Source organism: Jatropha curcas, chromosome 2 (assembly GCF_041381405.1).
Source record: "Jatropha curcas cultivar XTBG-Jc1 chromosome 2, XTBG_Jcur_1.0, whole genome shotgun sequence".
Taxonomy (NCBI): domain Eukaryota; kingdom Viridiplantae; phylum Streptophyta; class Magnoliopsida; order Malpighiales; family Euphorbiaceae; genus Jatropha; species Jatropha curcas.
In genome coordinates this window covers 30,668,895-30,689,726 of record NC_143152.1, presented here as the reverse complement: position 1 = coordinate 30,689,726, position 20,832 = coordinate 30,668,895, and the positions used below count along the sequence as shown (strand labels likewise).

At 33.7% G+C, this 20,832-nt stretch overlaps 3 protein-coding genes and 2 pseudogenes across 4 annotated transcripts; all 5 read right to left on the bottom strand.

Moving 5' to 3' along the window:
* Positions 1–70: 70 nt before the first annotated feature.
* Positions 71–1,152, bottom strand: LOC149498597 (germin-like protein subfamily 1 member 16). Its single transcript, XM_089718545.1, has 2 exons — positions 968–1,152; positions 71–804 (listed from the first exon to the last, which is right to left on the bottom strand). The coding sequence occupies exons 1-2, from the start codon at positions 1,107–1,109 to the stop codon at positions 254–256; spliced, it is 693 nt and encodes a 230-aa protein (XP_089574671.1). The 5' UTR covers positions 1,110–1,152; the 3' UTR covers positions 71–253.
* A 1,472-nt stretch (positions 1,153–2,624) lies between these two features.
* Positions 2,625–3,503, bottom strand: LOC119370236 (germin-like protein subfamily 1 member 13 pseudogene; annotated as a pseudogene).
* Positions 3,504–6,394: 2,891 nt separating this feature from the next.
* Positions 6,395–7,397, bottom strand: LOC119370235 (germin-like protein subfamily 1 member 13). The gene is made up of 2 exons (XM_089718550.1): positions 7,215–7,397; positions 6,395–7,112 (listed from the first exon to the last, which is right to left on the bottom strand). Exons 1-2 carry the CDS (start codon positions 7,336–7,338, stop codon positions 6,565–6,567), a joined length of 672 nt encoding a protein of 223 aa, XP_089574676.1. The 5' UTR covers positions 7,339–7,397; the 3' UTR covers positions 6,395–6,564.
* Positions 7,398–10,541: 3,144 nt separating this feature from the next.
* LOC149498596 (aspartate--tRNA ligase 2, cytoplasmic pseudogene) lies at positions 10,542–12,569 on the bottom strand (annotated as a pseudogene).
* A 2,876-nt stretch (positions 12,570–15,445) lies between these two features.
* LOC110010892 (uncharacterized) lies at positions 15,446–20,457 on the bottom strand. Of its 2 annotated transcripts, XM_089718084.1 has the most exons (3): positions 18,117–20,457; positions 16,800–17,802; positions 15,446–16,579 (listed from the first exon to the last, which is right to left on the bottom strand). In XM_089718084.1, the coding sequence occupies exon 1, from the start codon at positions 20,080–20,082 to the stop codon at positions 18,298–18,300; it is 1,785 nt and encodes a 594-aa protein (XP_089574210.1). In that variant the 5' UTR covers positions 20,083–20,457; the 3' UTR covers positions 15,446–16,579; positions 16,800–17,802; positions 18,117–18,297. The 2 variants fall into 2 exon arrangements, with proteins under 2 accessions (XP_089574210.1, XP_089574209.1); XM_089718083.1 differs by having other exon boundaries at positions 16,800–20,457.
* Positions 20,458–20,832: the final 375 nt, after the last annotated feature.

Sequence of the window (20,832 nt, the reverse complement as noted above, 5' to 3'; positions counted from 1 at the left end):
CTCCTGGCTAGTTATAGAACTGTAGTATAAAGAGTTCGGAATTTCTGCTGGAATATAAGGAGAGAATCAATTTGACAAAATTCAAATATTTCATACTGCTTCCAAAGTTGACATTGACAACAGAACATGATTGGAATTGACAACAGAACATGATTGGAAATCTCTTTTTAGTTTATTCTACTTGTGGTATTCAAGGAACATAGAACATCACCATAGAAGGTTACTGGTTCACAGTTATTTTGTGCATGTCTCCTTACTTATTGCCACTAGCAAACTTTTTCTGAAGATAGTTGACGACATTCTTGTCCAATTGGAATGCCTTAGCGAGAACATCAGGATTGATAGGTGGATTAGATCCAAAGGTTGCATTTGCTATGGTTATAACACCAGGATTTTGGCTGTTAAAACCAGCAATGGCAACTCCATTGGTCTTTGCAATGTTGAACTGAAAGTGAATTAGGCCAATTGGAAAGACAAAAACATCTCCTTCGTGTAAGATTTTACTGATAAAACGATTTGGGTTTGTTGTCACGAAACCAACATAAAAGGTGCCCTCGAGGACTAATAGGATTTCTGTGGCACGGGGGTGAATATGAGGAGGGTTTAAACCACCATTTGGTGCATAGTCGATACGAGCTAGGGAGACACCTAGAGTGTTAACCCCTGGTATCCGGTCGACATTTAAGAGCGTTACATTTGATCCAACTTGATTCATTGTATTTCCGGGAATGTTGAGTCCCGAGAAGGAGAAATCATTGGGTGTAGTGAGATTTGGATTCTTGCAAAATTTTCCATTCACGAACACTGCATGGCAAAAATTTGTTGTTAACTATTCAAATCATGTAAACCAACGTATTCCAACAATACTCGTTTTTTAGAAGAAATAATGTCCTTTCTAGGATGAAAAAATGACAAACAGTAACTTGGAATAAAGCGAAAAAATAAAAAAACTGAAACAAGATTATACCAGCATTCTTGGGTTCATCTATTGCTACACAAAAATCTTGGAGTGGGCTAGGGTCATAGGCACTGGCATATGAGAGCGCCAAAGCCAAGACTGTGAAGGCTAGAAGAAAATGAACACCTTTCATTTTCATCGGAGACCCCATCTAGCTTTACTTCTTAAATGAGCGCCTGAGAGTGTGAGAATCACTGCATGATTACACATTATTTATAGATGAATATCTTTGCACTATTCAATGCTTACATTACTTTTTATCACATGGAAATAGGACTATTTCGAGTTTTAGATATTCTCTGTATTTTCTAATTAGATTTTTAATATCAGTTAGTTGGGCTGTTAATTTATATATAGGAACCCAACTAATATCGAGTCTTGTTCCTTAACAAGAGAGGGAAACAGTGATGTCTTCATGGCTTCTGATTTGATGGCTGTCTGTATATTTTATTTGTTTATTCTAATGATGATTTGGTGTTTATATTAGGTATGTGATAACATAAATAGTCTGTTTTTTCAAGGATTAGTTTTGGTTGTTGATCTACTTGAAGCTATGATCCAATCTTAAGTTGAGTCTGTACTCTGTTTTGTTCAGCTCTTATACATTTCCACAACTAAAATGAGAAACAACAAAATTTTTGTTTTGAGGAAAAATATTATTAGATGCAAATCTGCATTTTGTACTATACTGAATTGTTGTACATAAAAGACTGGTTTAACTGAAATGACAGAGACAAGGGAACTATAATTAAATCATATTAGTGCATAATTTTCTTTCTTGTTGATATTGTGGCTTATGTACAATATGAAGATCTTATTACCAGCTTTTTCTGAGTCTGTAAAAACAAAGGAAGCTCCATAGAAGTACATGTTGCTGAACTGCCTAAAAATTTCTTGATTTGTTTTGTTTCTTTAGTATTTGTTTAATAGACCTCAAACTTAATTTAAAGACGTGACATTTTATCGCATGATCACTGAGTTAATTAGTACTAATTAATATTATAAAAGTATTGTTACCTTAAATTTGTGACAGCTGTGTTTATATTATCTCTTAACATATGTGAAATTATAATTCAGTTAATTTTGATATTTCTGAATCAGATTTATTTTTTTTTATTCATAGAAATTCATTAATCTAAAGTCTCCGTTTATGTATGTTTCTAGCAAACATATCATTTGGAATTAATTTATTTCACAAAAAAATTTCTTGTTCTGAAGAAACTATTATGTTTAAGTCAATTATAAAATTTATTTTAAACGTATTATTTTATTAATTTATATTTAGAATTTAATAGCTTTATTATATTAAGGTTATGAAATTGAAAATATTAAATTCCTTATTTACGTTAAAAAATGAAATGAAAATAAAAATGTGAGCTCGTGAATAAATTTTTAAAAATTTAAATTGTCTCAACTAGCTCTAAAGAGCTATTTTTCAGAGCAATTTTGACTTTTATCATGTCTAACAGACCAAGTAAAAGTCAAGTAATTTTCTCACCTAACAGCTTATTTTGGCTATTTTGCAAGATTTATGCTATTCAAACTATTTTTCTTTTCTTTTTTTTTTCTTTTTTTTTTTTTTTGGAGAAATTCAAACAAGTCTACATATAAACTGACCAACTGCAATAATATTTCATACCATCTTCAGTATCCCAAATAAAAGAAATTAAAAGAAAAGATAGAAAACTCAATTCATTTAACCAAATTCAAATGCTTAGAGCAATTATTCAAGCAAAACATTAAAACACCCATAATCATATTACCAAAAAAAAAAAAAAAAAAAAAAGAAAAAGAAAAACACAGGCAATCAAACAACAGGATCATAGCTAACTACCCCCAAACTGTTTCTGAAGATAACCAACAACATTCTTGTCCAACTGGAAGGCCCTGGTAAGAACATCAGGATTAATAGGTGGTTTAGGTCCGAAAAGTGCATTAGCTATAGTAATAACACCAGGATTTTGGCTGCTCAATCCAGCAAAAGCCACTGCATTTGTCTTTGCAATATTCATCTGAAAATGAATCAAACCAATCGGAAAAACAAAAACATCTCCTGGGTATAGTACTTTACTAATGAGTCGATTAGGGTTTGATGTAAAAAAGCCAACGTAAAGAGTGCCTTCAACAACTACAAGAATCTCCGTAGCTCGAGGATGAGTATGTGGAGGGTTTAATCCACCATTTGGTGCATAGTCAATTCGAGCCAGAGAAATTCCAAGAGTATTCAAACCGGGTATTCTGTCAACATTCAACAGAGTTACATTTGACCCGACCTTATTTCCTGTATTTCTTGGAGTATTCAGTCCTGAAAAAGAGAAATCATCTGCTACAACAAGGTTTGGGTCTTTGCAGAATTTTCCATTGACAAACACAGCATTTTTCGGCTCATCAATGGCTACACAGAAATCTTGAAGAGGGCTTGGGTCATAAGCAGAGACAAACGGCGAATTATTAGCTAATAAACCCAAGAGTAATGTGAAAGATAATACAACAAGGGAAGAATGATTATCTTTCATTTTGTCTAGCTTTCTTGTTTTGAATTCAAGGTGTGAGAAATCTTGCATTAATGGATCAGTATTTATAGCTAAACTTTGGTAAGTGTTATCTTCTTTTTTTCTTATTAGTATTATTATTGTTAGTGTTAGAATCATTATTGATATTATCCTTTATAATTTCTTCCTGCATGAATCATTCTTCTCCCTATATAAATAAAACTTGGTTGACAAATTTATGTTTATTTTATTTTTACGTCACTGGCATCTGCAGACTGCAGGTGCGTGGAACTGGTCATTTTTAATGAATCAAATACAGCTTGTTATCCTATTCTACAAGCAATCAATATTCAGTGACATGAAAATTTTGCCATGAGCAATTTAATATGTCAGTTCTCCTCTGATTAATTTTAACAAAAATAAAAATTAATTGAAGGCAGGAAAAAATGATCAGTGCATTAAATAATTTTTATTTTGCATTAAAACCACCAAATCGAGTGGTGTTTTCTATAAACAAAAATTGTAAAGGCTTTTTCATTAAAATAGTTTTAGTGTAAATATGAGATGTGACAATTAGAGAGCAAAAAATGCTCAAAAAAAATAGTGTTTTATTAAAAATCCATCTGATTAATTAATAGCTTGACTAAAAATATTTATTTGCTCAAAATATTTTTTCACCGAAACATACATCATTTAGTATAACGATATCCTTGATTTACTTCTTAAAAAAAATATTATTAATTTATAAACACAAACCTAAATTAAAGTATCATTCACCAAATTGCAATAAGTGAAGATCTCCTCCTAGTATAATAAAGGTATCTTTACCTACTGCAACTTGGATGAATGATACCTTAAATTAGGTTTGTGTTTATAAATCAATGGTAAAGAAGGATCAAAATTTTCTTTAATGATAATAATGATACATGGAATTTTCTATAGACATTTCACATGGATGAGTACTGGGTTAGAAATGATAAATGAATTTGGAATTTTCAATGCTTATACAAACATGACATGACTATTGTTTGTTTTGTGAATATAATCTCAATATTTAGTTTTTAAATAAACAATTGATTGTATTAAAAAATAATTTTGATTATTTTACAATAGAAGATTTAATTTTTTTTTTATGATAACATTTGAAAGAAAGATAAATACTTATTGTTTAAAATTATGATTAATGAATTAGAAATAAATTTGTTCCTTCCTAAATTAGGTTAATAAATTCTTGAAATTATTAAATATTTGTACTTTTTTCAATTTGGTTAATCAAAGATGTTTGACAACTGAAATTATCCTTCAAACTTTGCTAATGACAAAAAAAATTTTGTGTTTATATTGTTAATCAAGCAGCTACTTTTTTTTGCCCCTTTAATTTATTGGGTAAGAAACCAAGTTTTGAACAACTCCGCAAATGAACAAGTACTGACAAGGTCTTATACCACCAAATATACACTAATAATAAAAAATGAAATTTGTTGACAGTTTGAACTTTGAACTAAAGATTAATAAAAAAAATTAAATCTCAAATTGTAAAATTAAAGAAGGTGTATTTTGGTATTTTAAAATTAAAGAAGGTGTAAAATTAAATCTCAAATTGTAAAATTAAAGAAGGTGTATTTTGGTATTTTAAGTAGGGTGCAGTACTCCATCGCTTCGCCTAGCAGCACAACGCTTGTATTGCTCTCCCACCCGCTTCTTACTTAACTATATATATTTATGCATAAATGATAATATTATCTGTAGCCTGGCTTTAATACCAAGTCAATAATATAGATATCATATTAATTTAAATTAATGTTCAATCCAAGCAGCAACAGCAAGGGTTATTCCCCGCATCTCTTACTATTTTTTTTTTTTTAATTTATAAACTTAATTTATTTTGTCTTAGTTGAAAAATACAAATAACATTGTTAGAAAAGAGAAAGAGAAGTGGTTTTGGTTGGTAAGCCATGACGCAGTTATCTAAGATAAGTTCAATGATTTTTTGCAATTTCAAGTGTTGAACCCCTCAATAATAGAGTTGAACAGCAGGGAGAGAAAGCATGACTCAGTTTAGAAATTCTTGTAATAATTTAATCAATCAATTACATATATAATGAATGATTCCAATTTGGAAATTGATCCTAATAATATATATATAGTTTAGAAGTAATAGACAACAAACATAAAAACAATTATTTAACGACTGATCACTCGACAATTTTAATATTTATAGTTATAAAAATGGAGAGATAAAAATTTCTAAAACAATCGGTTGAAATTAACTAGTAAAATATGAAAAATTTGTGTCTATAGCTAGAGGTGTATGGGTGGTCTCATACATTATATTAAAAAACAATTTTTTTTTTAAATGTTATTGATTTGTCATTTTTTCTTTCCAGCGTATAATCATAAATACTCTTATTTAAATCAAAACATCGTTTGTAATTGATTTGATATATAGGTAGATGCATATAATGAGTATATTTAAATCTTTTCCTTATAAAACAATAGCAATTGCGTTCAATAATTCCTAAATTATCTTCACTATTTTTTCTATCCTCGTTTTAAAACCCTTTCTAAAACGGAAACTCTCTAAATCTTTATTTTTCTTTTGCTATGCTTGTTGTGTTGAAGCTCCAGTGCCATCTCCTATTTATAGGAGAGGTGGACGCATTAATCACGCGTCCACCGAAATACAGATCATTTACCGAAGAAACCACTGAAAAATAAATCACCTACCAAAGAATTTTTTTTTATTATTTATTTCAAATGTGGGTCCCACGGACACCGTACAACAACCGTTAACTATCGACAACAAATTGTAGCAAAATCCAAACAAAAGAGTTCCATTCTTTTTCTTAATTCGTCTAATTATACAAACGATCTTAATACCATTAAACTAATTAATTACTAAGCACAAAATGAGATATATACTGTCCACACAAATAAAAAAAAATTAAATCGCAAAAGAAAGCAATTTCCTTTTTATTATTATCAAAGTATTACAAGCAACTTTGGAAATACAGAAAAAAATAAACAGCGTAAAATTATTGTCAAACAACACTATATATATTTATTCTTTTAAATGGCTGTTTTATGCATGCATGTACGTATAGATGTCGCTAATTAGTTGCTACCACCAAACAGCTTCTGAAGATAAGCAACAACGTCCTTGTCCAGTTGGAAAGCCTTAGCAAGAACATCAGGATTAATAGGAGGGTCAGACCCAAAAGTTGCATTAGCTATAGTAATAACACCAGGATTTTGGCTGCTCAACCCAGCAAAAGCAACTGCTTCAGTCTTTGCCACATTCAACTGAAAATGAATCAAACCGATTGGAAAAACAAAAACATCTCCTGGGTATAATACTTTAGCGAAAAGACGACTTGGGTTTGATGTGACAAAGCCAACATAAAGAGAGCCTTTAAGGACGACAAGAATCTCTGTCGCACGAGGATGGATATGGGGAGGGTTTAAGCCGCCATATGGTGCGTAATCAATACGAGCTAAAGAAATACCAAGAGTGTTGAGACCTCGTAATAGGTCTACATTAACGAGAGTTACATTTGATCCCACTCCATTATTTGTATTTCTTGGAATGTTTAGACCCGAAAAGGAGAAATCATTTGCTTCTACAAGTTTTGGGTTTTTGCAGAACTTGCCATTCACGAAGACTGCAATAATATTACAGAAATGTTAATATAATCCATGCTTAAATTATATATACATATAATAAACATAAAGAAAGTGGAAAACTGAAAGGAAGCTTATATTACTAGCATTCTTGGGTTCTTCAACGGCTACGCAGAAGTCCTGGAGAGGGCTAGGGTCGTAGGCAGAGGCAAATGAGAAAGCCAATGCCAAGACAGTGAAAGAGAAAAGAAAAATGGTGCCTTTCATTTTTATTTTTTATTGCTTTCTGTGAAAGTAAGAGGTTTCTGTAGCTTGTTATTCTTAAGTGCTAGGTGTGAGAAATATAGGCTGAATACGTAGGTATTTATAGGAGGAAGTCTCTGAAGTATTCAAAGTCATCGATCCTATATTGATCAGATATAGAGTGATGATGACGGCAATTCTCAACTACTCTGTTGCCTTTTCTTTTATAATTTCTCCTAACGAATCATCGTTCTATAAGTGTATGAATCAGTATTTTGGAAGAATTAGAATCGCAGGTTTAATTTCATTGGAAACACTTATTTGAGTTACAAAATTGTTATGATTTTGCAAAGAAATGCTTCTTATTTTTAATTCAGGCTTTTTAATTATATATATATAATCAGGAATCTTCTATTTACAGTCACTGGATAATAATAGACTGGTCTTCCAAAACATTTTGTTGATTGTATATGGGGAAAATTTTGCTTCACTAATTTGTATTCTATATTTTTCTTTGTACTAATTCGCTTTATAAATTTGTAAAATTTCAGTAAAATTATACTATAGAGAATTCTTTAATTTTTTTTTTCAAAGATAATAGTAGTATTTCATTACAATACTTCAAATCAATACAAATATTGCAGGGAAGACATGACCTCTCTCATGAAGACCAGACATAGAACAAAAACTATAAAATAATTATTGTTCACTGATCTAATAAAAAATTTCATTCAAAAATAGAAGGTGAATTTGATGAAAACGAATAGATATTCAGAAGTGGTTGATTAGATGAACTCTCCGAATCTTCTATATACTGCGTAATTATCCATAAATTAATTGCCTATGACGAACACAGAGGATTTAGACCACTAAATCCAATGGAGGAACATGCCGCACTACCAGGCTCCAAAAGACGAAGATCATTGTATAGTTGTAAAATTCTCCACAATTGCAACTTATCCAAATAAACCAAGCAAATACAAACAACAAAACAAAATCCCATATAAAATGGAGAGACCGTAAACTCTATATAAGATGGAAATAAAATACAAACAATAACAGAAATATAAATAACATGAATCTATGCCAGAATAAGCATAGATATTTAATTTATTTAACACAAAACACAAAAATTTACAATAAAACTAAAAATATACTAAAAATATGAGGAGGGGTTATCACAAGAGACAAGAATCAGCCCCTCCCCATATCTACATGCTTAATTTTGTGTTTCAATGGAGAGAATAGAAGAAAATTTTAATGGCGAAAGATAGAGAGAAAGGGGGGCGGCAGTTAAAAAAAAAAAAAGTAGAATTCTTTAAATTTTAATTGTTCATACTAACATAAAATGTTCATATTTATAATAGGCAGTGTTGCGATCATTCAAACACATTTTTTAATGCAATTCCAATTTTATAAATGCATTACAAATTATATCAACAATTCATTTAAAGGAAAGTCAATGATGATTGATAGAGTGACTCTTTAAGAATAGGAAACCTTTTAGACCAAGTACATGGAACAGTCCAATAAAAATAAAATTTTTTATTGAAATAAAGTATTTCTAATCATATATTGAAAAAAAAATGATAAAGCATGAATAAATATTTTAAAAAAATTATTTTTATTGATTTGGTCTATAGACATGGAGTTATAACTCAGTCTAAACAATTATTTTTTTGAATGAACGAAAGAAAGAAGCGTTGAATCTGGAACATGATGATTTAAAACATTAGGTTTGCAAGAAATAACCAAAAGAAAAATAAAAGTTGGATTAGAGGTAGTTAGAGTGGAGAGAAAAATTGATGCATTATTAGAGTAGGATGACTCTGACTAATCAACTGTTCTAACTGAAATTTAAGTGTGAGATATCCTATGATGAAATTTTAAGCAAACTATACATCAGTCTTTTGTTGAATTTACTGACTATGGACTTTTTTGTGTTTTTTTTTTTTTTCTTATTACTATTTTTAGCAACTTTATATTTATCCTTAGCTAAATGGATTTCACTTTCAAGTTAACTTTTTTTTTTTTTTATATAAAATTAAGAATTTAAAATCTTAAGTTACCATCGTTTAAAAGGAATATTACTTAAATACTGCCCTAATTACATAAAGTTATTACTGTCATGGCCGCCAGTAGGCGCGGAGCGATGTGTTAGACAAGAGGTGCATTTGCCAGCTGTGTATAGGAAATTATCAAAATATAAAATAATTGTATAGCATATAAAAATAAATAAATATGTGATAATTCAACTCTTATGAATAAATACTCACACTAATTAAGTCGTAATTAATTAGTTTAGATTAAGCCAAATGATTGGTAGGTATTAATTAGGTGTTGTACCAAAGTCGTTAGAGCAGTTAAAAAGATAAGATTGGTATAGATGATTATTGACATTATAGTAGTTAAAAAGATAATTAGATTTTCCAAATGAAGGCTGCTAGTCAACTATAACTTTTTATGTCACAATGCAAGCAATTAATTTTGGACTGATCATTAGTGACATCGGATTCCAACCATCCTGCTTTATATGTTCTTGTGCGAGCTTCTCTTGACAAAATCTAAAAGACCAATCGCTCCCTTCACCATTAATGTCGAAGCAGTCTCATGCTCTGGTTTCTTCTTTTCATATTTGGATTTTGGCAGTTGGGCACCACAATAGCAACACATGCTCCACATCCATGTCAGAAGATAATAAAACAACTAGCTTGTTTGACATATATGTTTAATACTAACAATTTAAAGTTCAGGGGCTTATGAATGGATTTGGACCTCAACTTCGAAGAGAAGAATTTTGATCTTATTGAAGATAAAAGGATGAGACCCTGCTATGGAGTTTCAAACCAGAGAATTGCAACCATCCACTCTAGCCCCCGCTTCAAACTCACCGTGTGAAGACACTCCACACCTGAAAGAATCAATCTATATTTACATACATATAAGTACAAATACATACAAGAAATATCATATTAATTAAGAAGAAAAATTCTCGTCTACTTTAGTTAAATTTCAACTGAATCATTCTAATAATTAATAAATAATTTTTGTATTTCAATTTTACTTCTATCAAACAAGTAGATAAAATGTTCTCCAATTTAAAACCCTTCGGATCCATGTATCGCTTTCTTCCGCTCTTTGCCTAACCTTCTATCAATTGCAATGTTTTAAATTAAAAAAAAAAAAAAGAAAAGAAAAGAAAAAAAGGATTGGAATCCAAAGCAGTGTAATTAAACGCAGATTGAGTAAATTTCAATAGTAATTTGGCACTTGACATTAATTAAATTGAAACTGGAATATATGAATAATGGGAGAGTTAGAGTTCACAGACTCCTTCACTAAAAGTCTAAAAACAAATAATAACATAAACCAAGATCCCATCCATCACAAACAATCAACAATGGCCAGCAGTTAAAATTATAAACCAATTAGAATTAACATAATAAAGCTAAAACTATCTCTATCAGATATAAAATAGAGAGTGATGCACAAGGGAAATACACTACTGAACAAAAGCCCAGTTGTGCTCTCTACGAACCTCTTCCTCTTCCTATGAAGTGTAGTGAATTATAATATCAGAAGTCTTTCAAATTTGCTCAGAAACCATTCCATTTATCATATCATGGGGCAAGCCTATGTGGGTCACGAGGGAAAAGTGATGCTTTCCGAATATCATTCAAACCACAGAATTGCATAACCACCCGCTCTAACCCTGCACTAAACCCACATGTGGAGGCACTCCATACCTGAAAGAATCAATGTATGTGGATATTGTACTGACATCAATTCCACAGGTCTTTGCACTTTCTTCCGACAACTGTGCTCCTGAAATTATTTTCTCCCCTCGAATGAAGGCATCAAATGAGTTACTGTACTTTGCATCATCATAGCAAGGCATGGTGTAGAATGACCTGGCAGCTAAAGGACAGCGATGAAGCATGTAGAATTCGGTTCCATACTTCTCCAAAATTAGCTGGCCAAGTTTTCTCTCTACTACAGTATTCAATTTCTTATAAGGATCAATCTCCGCTCCTGCTTCCTTAAGCATCTGGATCCCTTCTTCATACCTCAATCGTAGTGTATTTCGTAGGAACTTCAGAGTTTCAAATGGATACTGCCGCTGAACAACCTCAAGTTCCTCCTTGCAATTCTCATTCAAATAGTCAAAAATCATGACAAATAACCGATCAACGATACCCATTACCTCAAAATAGTGTTTTTAAATCTCCATTTCAACATTAAGACCCACAAACTTAGATGCCTATGGGTGTAAGAGTCCTCTGCTCTGAAAACAGGACCGACTCTAAAAACACGTTCTTTATCACCACAGATTGCCATTTGCTTGTGAAGTTGAGGTGCCTGAGCCAAGCATGCTGGTTGCCCTTTGTAGTCCAGCTCTAATACAGCAGGACCATCTTCACTAGCGCCTGATACCAAATTTGGGGGTGGATTTCATCAAAATTTTCTGATCTTAAGAACTGCGTGAATATAAAGACAACTTCTCTCTGAATATGGAAAATTCCCCGGTTAGCAAGTGCTCTTACGTCCAGAACTCTATAATTCAAACATCTAGCTTCCTCAATTTCTTTCTCACTCCTGCTAGCAACATCAATATTAATTGGAAGAGTCAGCATTGCCCGACTGATACAATACAATTTCCTCACTTGAACCTCAACCTTCTGAGTCGTTCCCTTTATAGGGACAGACGACAGAACGGAAACAAAACCTTAAACATCAATAATGGATTCCGGGCTAAGGCTAGCCACAAAAACAACCATCTGGTCGCTAACCAATCCAGGTTGAACAGTAATCACACACTGGACTGTAAAACCCCTCTGTCTAACCACGACAAGCACCACATCCTTCGTTACACGGATTGTCTCAGCCCGGCCTCTAATCAACACCTCTTTGCCTTTCGACACTCCGGTTAGGTCTTTCACTTTGGTCCACCGACTTAGATCCCGTTCCTCCATCGATTGTAGCTTGTGCAGAGGCACATCTCCGTAATTGGCGGATAATGGGTCTCCATTCTCATCGATTGAAAGCATTTTCCTACTATGATTAAAATCAGGGATTTAGAAGAAAAGAGAATAGAAGAAGCGAAAAGAGAGAAACAATCTGAAGGGAAGAGTAAACTGATTGTAGTGGAAAAAGGATTCTCAGTGACTATTTATAGTGTTTGAATAACCTACTAATATTAGGATTAGGAATAATAATACATAATAACTAATATATCCCTAAAATTACTAAATTTCCATATTTATAATCTTTTGCATTAGGGTTTAATCTTGAAAGGAAAAAAAACGAAAATTAGCATAAATTACCGCCAAACTTTAAGTCATTTGTTGCAACAGAGAAGTCCTGAAGAGGAGCAGGGTCAAATGCAATGGCAGAGGAGAAAACTAAGGCCAAAAAGGAAAAAAACGACATGGAAATTAGCAACTCTCATGATTATACTATATGCACGCTTATTTAGGTTGTTGTACAATTTTGGTAGGAATGAGGGAGTGTGGAGAAATCTTGCATGAGACATGCATATTTATATGTAGATGTCAGATATATATATATATATATATATATATATATATATATATATATATATATATATATATATATTTCTGAAGCAAAAAGATGTAAATTAAAGCTCTAATTTTTTAGCATTCTTTTTTATCTTTTAGAAATTTTTGGATTTTTTTTCTCTATTTTTCTATGTTTTGCTTGGATGGTTATATTTTTTTTTATTTTAAAATTAATATTAATATCTAGATAATAGCAATATATTTTGAAATCTAATCTAATTTAACAACTACTTTATTTGGTATTTTATTTTCATTTTTCAAAATTTAAAATTTTTTAAAAATAATTTAGCTTTTGAAAATTTTTAATTGAAATTTTTGGATATTTTTTCTTTATTTTTTTATGTTTTGATTGGATGATTATATTTGTTTCATTTTAAAAGTAATATTTACATAATAACAATAGATTTTAAAATCTAATCTAATTTAAAAACTATTCTATTTTATTTGGTATTTGGTTTTCATTTTTTCAAAATTTAAAATTTTTTAAAGATAATTTGGATTTTGAAAATTTTTAATTTTATACCTATATATGTATCTATATATAATCAGTAGTTATTGGCTTCTATTATTATTTTTGCATAAAATAAATAATTAGTTTGTTTTTTATTATATACCTATATGGTTACTGCTTTGGTTTCTTTCTTTTCTTAGTTTGTTGTACATTGAATTTTTTTTCTTTCTTTTGAATAGGGCATCAATTAGTATATTTCACACATTTTTGCTATATTTACAATCTAGTTATCTTCTCACGGGTAAGCATTAATCTTCACACTCGTCGTTGGGTTCAATATCTCTTGGAATCATGCATTTCCAAGAAGAGTTTTTTGCTTTCGTTATTGTTTCTACCGACAATTATATCCAATCAAAAATTGTGTATGATTGGAATTATATGTTCAAAATTGTTCCATTTGACTTTGAAGCTATGGTTCTTTTCTTTTTAAAATCTCAATATGTATCGTTGTTTAAGTATCAATTTACCTTTATTAATTTATATTAATATGAACTCTTTCTATTTTTCCGTATAGTTTCAAGCAGAAAAGAAAGTTGATACTAATATAAAACATTTTTTTATTTGATTGTAGTGATGTTAAACGATTTAATTTTATTAGTTTATAAATCGGACCTTAGAGGATTGACTGAATTTCTCAAATCGTTGAATGAAATGATAATTGAATGCAAAATATGATCAATGATTATATATATATTCTAAATTTTATATTTAAAAAAAACTATTAAACAAACTCTTAAATTAGTTTTTCATTATTGGTTCACAGTTAATTTAAATTTTTTGAGTTTATTTTCTAATTAAGAGATCTTTTTGTTTTTATTAATTCATTAGTAAATTCAATTTATAAATTACAAATCTATATACATCAATAAAATAATTTTTTTAAAAAAAATAATAATAAAGCAACCCGCTCTACACGCGGATTTCGCCTAGTTATATCTATAATATATAATCTTATTCACACGGAAAAGAAAAGATAATAGTGCGTCTCTTGTGCTTACCAAAGGACCCGTCGTTCGGTCGTTTTGGAGAAAGGTGTTGGTGTTTCATAAAAACGACGTATCGCTTGTCGCTAAATTTTATCGCTAAAAAATTAGAATCGGCTTTCCTTTGCCGATTCAGAGTTCTTCTTCGTCTACCTTTCTCCATGAATCCCTCTTCGACTCCATATCCCAATCAATACCTTTTCCCTTATCCCCCTCAAAACCCTAACCCTAATCCTATCCCTAATTTCTTCTTCTCCGCTGTTCACCAACCCCCACCACCACCACAACGACCACCGCGGTCTCAATCTCAAGCTCAGCAACAGCAACTTCCTTCCGCCACAGCCACTCCGACTCTCGATCTCTCTACCACACTTTCTTCTCTCACTGACCTACTCTCTCTCTCCCAACAAACCCTTAGCTCTCTATCTTCTCTACTCTCTCCTCAAACTACCTCTCTAAAATCCCAGAATGCCAATTTTGTTGCCTGTCCCCATAATCCTCACCACTTCATGCCTCCAGAGTTTCTCTTTCTCCACTCTCTTCGTTGTCCATCTCCTCTCTTTGATGACCCCACGTCTCTTATCGATTCCCTCCACTACCCAAAAACTGTGAACCTCCAAACGCTGCCTAAAAGTCTCTTTACTCGGTCGATTCAGGATTCCAACATTGAACTGTGCTTTTCTTTAGATAGTTTTTACAATGAGTTCGGTTCCAACTTCTTTTATAAAGATTGCCCAGGTGTTGTTAACTCCACTGATTTAGATGACTCAAATCAAACATTCACATTACCTGGTGTTTTATTAGTAGAATGTGCAAATTTTATTTTTTATCTTTTATTTTTTATTTTTGAGAAATTCAAACAAGTCTACATATAAACTGACAAACTGCAATAATATTTCATACCATCTTCAATATCCCAAATACAAGAAATTAAAAGAAAAGATAGAAAACTCACTTCATTTGACCAAATTCAAATGCTTAGAGCAATTATACAAGCAAAACATTAAAACACCCATAATCATATTAAAAAAAAAAAAAAAAGAAAAACAAACGCAATCTGATAGGTCCCGGTCAAAGCCAAGGAGATTAATTCTCAGAATGAGAAGTTTTTTGGTGTATTTTTCCTTGATGCTTTCTGCTGCTATTACAAAGGAATAAATAGAGAAAGTAATGAAACAAACTCAGACCTATTCTAAGGCCACAACGGCACAATATGGGCTTTATTTTAGTCAAGAATTGCTGGAAAATCTCAACAGCAATTTGACTTCTTATTAGGCATAAAAAAATATTAAAAAAAATAAAAGAATAACAACTAAGTGATTGCAGCATCAGTAAAATGAGGACTCAGTCAAGATACTTCTTATTCTTGATAGGCATCCTAGAAGATCTTCGTGGCCTATCATTGCTTCCCCCTTGAGAAGGAACCTTGTCCTCAAGGTTCAGAGTTGGAAAGCGCAAACGTAAGTTGGCAGAATTTTCCCATGTAGCATCTTCTTGGGGCAAATGCTTCCATTGAACTAGACTTTCTTGTACAGACCTGGAACCAATTCGAATTAGTCTCGTTTCCAGCACTTTTTCAGGTTCCAAAACAGCCTCGTCGTCACTAGAGAATTGAGGTAAATCAGTAGACACAGGTACAGTATCTCCAATATGTTTCTTGAGAAGTGAGACATGAAAAACTGGATGAATCTTGGACCCCGTAGGCAGCCGCAATCTGTAGGCCAATTTCCCAATTCTTTCTTCTACCAAGAAAGGCCCAAAATACCGACTAGCTAATTTTTGAGAGGCTCTCCTGTATACTGAATGTTGTCGGTACGACTGAAGTTTGAGATAAACAAGATCACCAACCTGAAACTCAACGTCTCAACGTTTCAAATCTGCTGCCTGTTTCATCTGATTAGCAGCACGTGAAAGGTGAGACTTAAGTTCTTGTAAGATTTCATCGCGGGTGGCCAATGTCTGATCAACTTCATGAACAAGGGCTTGTCCTGTTTCATATCTTGGTACCATCGGAGGAGCTCGGCCATACAAAGCCATGAATGGAGTCATGCCAATCGAACTGTGGAAAGAAGTATTATACCAGTACTCAGCCCAAAGCAAGAAAAAACTCCATCTTCGAGGCTGTTGAGATGCAAAACAGCGAAGGTACTGTTCTAAGCATCTATTAGTCACTTCTGATTGGCCATCAGTCTCTGGATGATACAAAGAACTCATGTTCAGCTTAGTACTAGACAGTTTGAAAAATTCACGGCAAAAATTGCTCATAAAAATTGGATCACTGTCACTGATTATAGACTTGGGCATCCCATGATATTTAACAATCACATCCACAAATTTGTCAGCAATAATTTTAGCAGAATAAGGGTGAGACAAAGGCAAGAAGTGAGCATACTTGTTGAGCCTGTCAATTACCTGAATTTTTCCCATTAGAAGTTGGTAGCCCATCAATAAAATCCATTGCAATATCATCCCAAACCTGATGTGGAATGGGCAGCGGTTGTAGGATCCCCGCCGGAGAAGAGGTGGAAGTTTTATTTTTCTGACAAACAGAACAAGCAGCAATGTACTCTTGAATCTGCTTCCGCATTGAAGGCCAGTAAAACTGCAAAGCAACCCTTTTATAGGTGCGCAAGACATCGGAATGTCCACCACAAGGCGAATCATGGAATTCCTGCAAATTCTTACAAGTTAAGTCAGAATGAGGGGGAACCACAACCCGATTTTTGTAAAGGATCAACCCATTTCGCCAAGAATAAGGGGTTCCTGGATTCTCCGTAGCCAATCTGCTTATATTAATCATGTAGGGATGAGTGGAGATTGTTGCTCGAATCTGATCCCAAAGTGAAGTGTGAGGGATGAAAAGAGCGTTGAGGCTTGGGCTGCCACTAACCCTGGATAAGGCGTCTGCAACTCTGTTCTCCTTGCCCGGTTTGTAAATTATCTCATAGTCAAATCCCAATAACTTGGAGACCCACTTTTGTTGTTCAGGTGTGACAATCCTCTGTTCCACCATATACTTGAGGCTACGCTGGTCAGTGTGAATGTAGAACTTTCGGCCAAGCAGATATGGTCGCCATGTTCGAATAGCTTGCAAAATTGCTAACATCTCTTTAGCATATGTGGTCCATGATTGTTTGGAAGCCCCCCAAGGCGCGACTCATGAATGCAATGGGCCGATCTTGCTGAGATAACACAGCCCCGATGCCATTATTGGAAGCATCTGTGGTGATGACAAAAGGCTCTTCAAAATTAGGCATTGCAAGTATGGGTGTTGAGGCCATGGCTTCTTTCAATGCAGTAAAAGAGTTGTCTGCTTCGGCATTCCAGGAAAATTGACCCTTCTTTAATAGATTAGTTAAAGGCCAGGCTATGACTCCATAATCACGAACGAATTTCCTATAATATCCTGTCAAGCCTAAAAAACCACATAATTCAGACACATTAGTAGGCTCAGGCCAATCAAGCATAACCTTTATTTTCCCTTGATCCACTGAATGCCATTGCAAAAGACAATGTGACCCAAGTATTCAATTTGTTGATGTAAAATTTATGTTGCCTTAGTAATTCAAAGGCCAATCGCACATGATGCAGGTGCATGTTCCAAGTTGGGCTATAAATTAAAACATCATAAAAAAAAACTAACACAAATTTTCTCAAATATGGACGAAAAATTGTGTTCATGAGGGCTTGGAAGGTGGAGGGAGCATTACACAAGCCAAAGGGCATTACCAGATATTCATAATGGCCATTGTGAGTGCGGAAGGCGGTCTTATGGACGTCAGTAGGGTGAACCCGAACCTGATGGAATCCAGCAATGAAATCAAGTTTTGTAAAGTAAGAAGCCGCATATAGTTCATCCAACATATCGTCTACCGTTGGAATTGGAAATTTGTCTCGTATTGTCACCGTATTAAGGGCCCTGTAATCTGTACAAAATCGCCAAGAACCATCTTTTTTTTTTAACTAGTAACACAGGTGAAGAGAAGGGGCTCGTACTTGGCTGAATTAGTCCAGAATTCAACATGTCGTGAACCTGTTTTTCAATTTCTGCCTTTTGAAAGTGGGCATATCTGTAAGGCCGGACATTAATAGGATTGGCACCTTCTTTGAGGTTGATCCGGTGATTGATTTTCAGCTCCAGAGGAAGCTGACTAGGCCGTTGATAGATATCTGGAAATTGATCTAACAGAGTTCGCATTTCTGGATGTAGTCCTTCAGGGAAATTTATTGAAGAAGCCTCTACGCAAATGGCAAAGAGTGAAGTGTTGTGGTTTAATTCTTTGGCCATTGCCTTCAAGGAAGAAGCTTTGATTTGTTGCCCTTTAATTCCCTGTAGATGCTGTTGCTCCCCTTTCCACATAAAATCCATCGTCAATCTGTCCCAGTTGCATTGAACTGTTCCCAATTTGCGCAGCCACTGAACCCCTAATACCACATCCAGACCCATAATTGGCGGGGAATAGAAAGTAATTGAGAAGGGTATACCTTGTAGAATAGTAGGAATGTTCCTAAATTTTCCGCTGCACTGTAGAGGATCCCCATTCGCTACTTTCACATTGAATGGTATGGTTGGCTCCACTGATAGCTTTAAAAATTCGGCTATCTTTTCGTTGATGAAATTGTGCGTGGATCCGCTATCAATGAGGCAAATTAATTCCAGGGATTTGATTTGAATAGCAACCCGCATAGTACCTGCCGAGGACCATCCAGTAAGTGCATGTAACGAAATCTCTGGTTCAATTTCATCATCGTCTTCCTCAATGCCAATTCCGCCATCAAGAAGAAGAAGTTGCGGTTTGGAACACCTGTGCCCAGGAACGAATCTTTCATCGCAATTAAAGCACAACCCCTTAGCCCATCGATTCTGCATCTCTTCCCAAGAAAGTCGTTTGACAGGTGTACTCTGTTTTATCTTCGTTGCAGATGAGGAGCTCATCTGATAAGATGGGCGAATTGCCTTCTTTTGACGCAGCAATTGCTCATCTTTCATCCGAGCTAGACTGATGGCATCTTTTAGAGTCTGCGGTTTGAACATTCTGATGCCCTCAGTAATTTCTGGCTTGAGACCTCCCATGAACGTTCCCACTAGTGCCTTTTGGGTCCATCCCTTGACCCTATTTCCCAGTCTCTCAAATTCTCGTTGATAGTCGCGTAGGAGTCCCGTTTGTCTGATTTTCGATAATGATTCTTCAAAATCCTCACAATCAGTGGGCCCAAAACGGGACCACAATTCCTCAGAGAAAATTCCCCACGTTACTGCTTTCCCTGCTTCGGTGTGAGTTCTGCAAAGCCACTGCCACCATTCGTTTGCTTCTCCACGAAGGTGATAAGACGCCAAGGACACTTTTTCTAATTCTGGGGTTCCTTGGTATTCGAAAAATTGATCCACTCTTGTGAACCATTCAGTAGGGTTGTCTCCGGAATATTTCAAAAACTCCAATTTCGCCAATTTCGCAGAATACAATGGCTTTCCTCCCTCTCTGGATTCATCGTGGTTGGTGCAATTTTGGCTAATGTGGTCACTTGTACTGCTAGACGTATCTCTGCTAGGAAGTGTAATTTCAGAGAATTTAGTGATGGCTGCTTTGATTTGTTGCAGTTCATCACTAAGTCCTCGTTCCATTCTAGATAGATTTTCCTGGAGCTGGCCAAGGCCAACTTCCAAATTTTCAATTGGCTCTTTGTTTGTCGCCATGAAAGATGAAGAAAAGAAGAAATTAGGATAGATGGCTCTGATACCACTGATAGGGCCCAGTCAAAGCCAAGGAGATTAATTCTCAGAATGAGAAGTTTTTTGGTGTATTTTTCCTTGATGCTTTCTGCTGCTATTACAAAGGAATAAATAGAGAAAGTAATGAAACAAACTCAGACCTATTCTAAGGCCACAACGGCACAATATGGGCTTTATTTTAGTCAAGAATTGCTGGAAAATCTCAACAGCAATTTGACTTCTTATTAGGCATAAAAAAATATTAAAAACAAATAAAAGAATAACAACTAAGTGATTGCCGCATCAGTAAAATGAGGACTCAGTCAAGATACTTCTTATTCTTGATAGGCATCCTAGAAGATCTTCTTGGCCTATCACAATCAAACAACAGGATCATAGCTAACTACCTAAAAATAATGGTTAATCTGCTCCAATCTTAAATTCCTGTTAAGTGATGTTGGTTTCCTGATCTTGTACAATCTTGCATCTGTCACAATCCTTTTTATGGGTAAGTCACAGAGTAGTCTATCATTTGTGCATGGAGATGATACAGAAATAATGATATAATTTTATCAATTTGGGTCCAATTAGCCCACAAACTTTGTTCTGCAATCAAATTAACAGAGACCATTATATTTTGTTTAGTTTTAGTTCATTTTGTTTTTTCCTTAAACATTGAAAAAGCTTCCACTAGGCTACATGATAAAAAAAGAAGTTCTTGAGTTAAATATATAT

Excerpts from the sequence above, each read along its gene's own strand:
- LOC149498597 (XM_089718545.1), bottom strand. The coding sequence starts at position 1,109 with ATGGGGTCTCCGATGAAAATGAAAGGTGTTCATTTTCTTCTAGCCTTC. Across the intron at positions 805-967 it reads AGATGAACCCAAGAATGCTG|TGTTCGTGAATGGAAAATTT; the intron begins GTATAATCTTGT and ends TTTGCCATGCAG.
- LOC119370235 (XM_089718550.1), bottom strand. The coding sequence starts at position 7,338 with ATGAAAGGCACCATTTTTCTTTTCTCTTTCACTGTCTTGGCATTGGCT. Across the intron at positions 7,113-7,214 it reads TGAAGAACCCAAGAATGCTA|TCTTCGTGAATGGCAAGTTC; the intron begins GTAATATAAGCT and ends ATATTATTGCAG.
- LOC110010892 (XM_089718083.1), bottom strand. The coding sequence starts at position 20,082 with ATGGCGACAAACAAAGAGCCAATTGAAAATTTGGAAGTTGGCCTTGGC.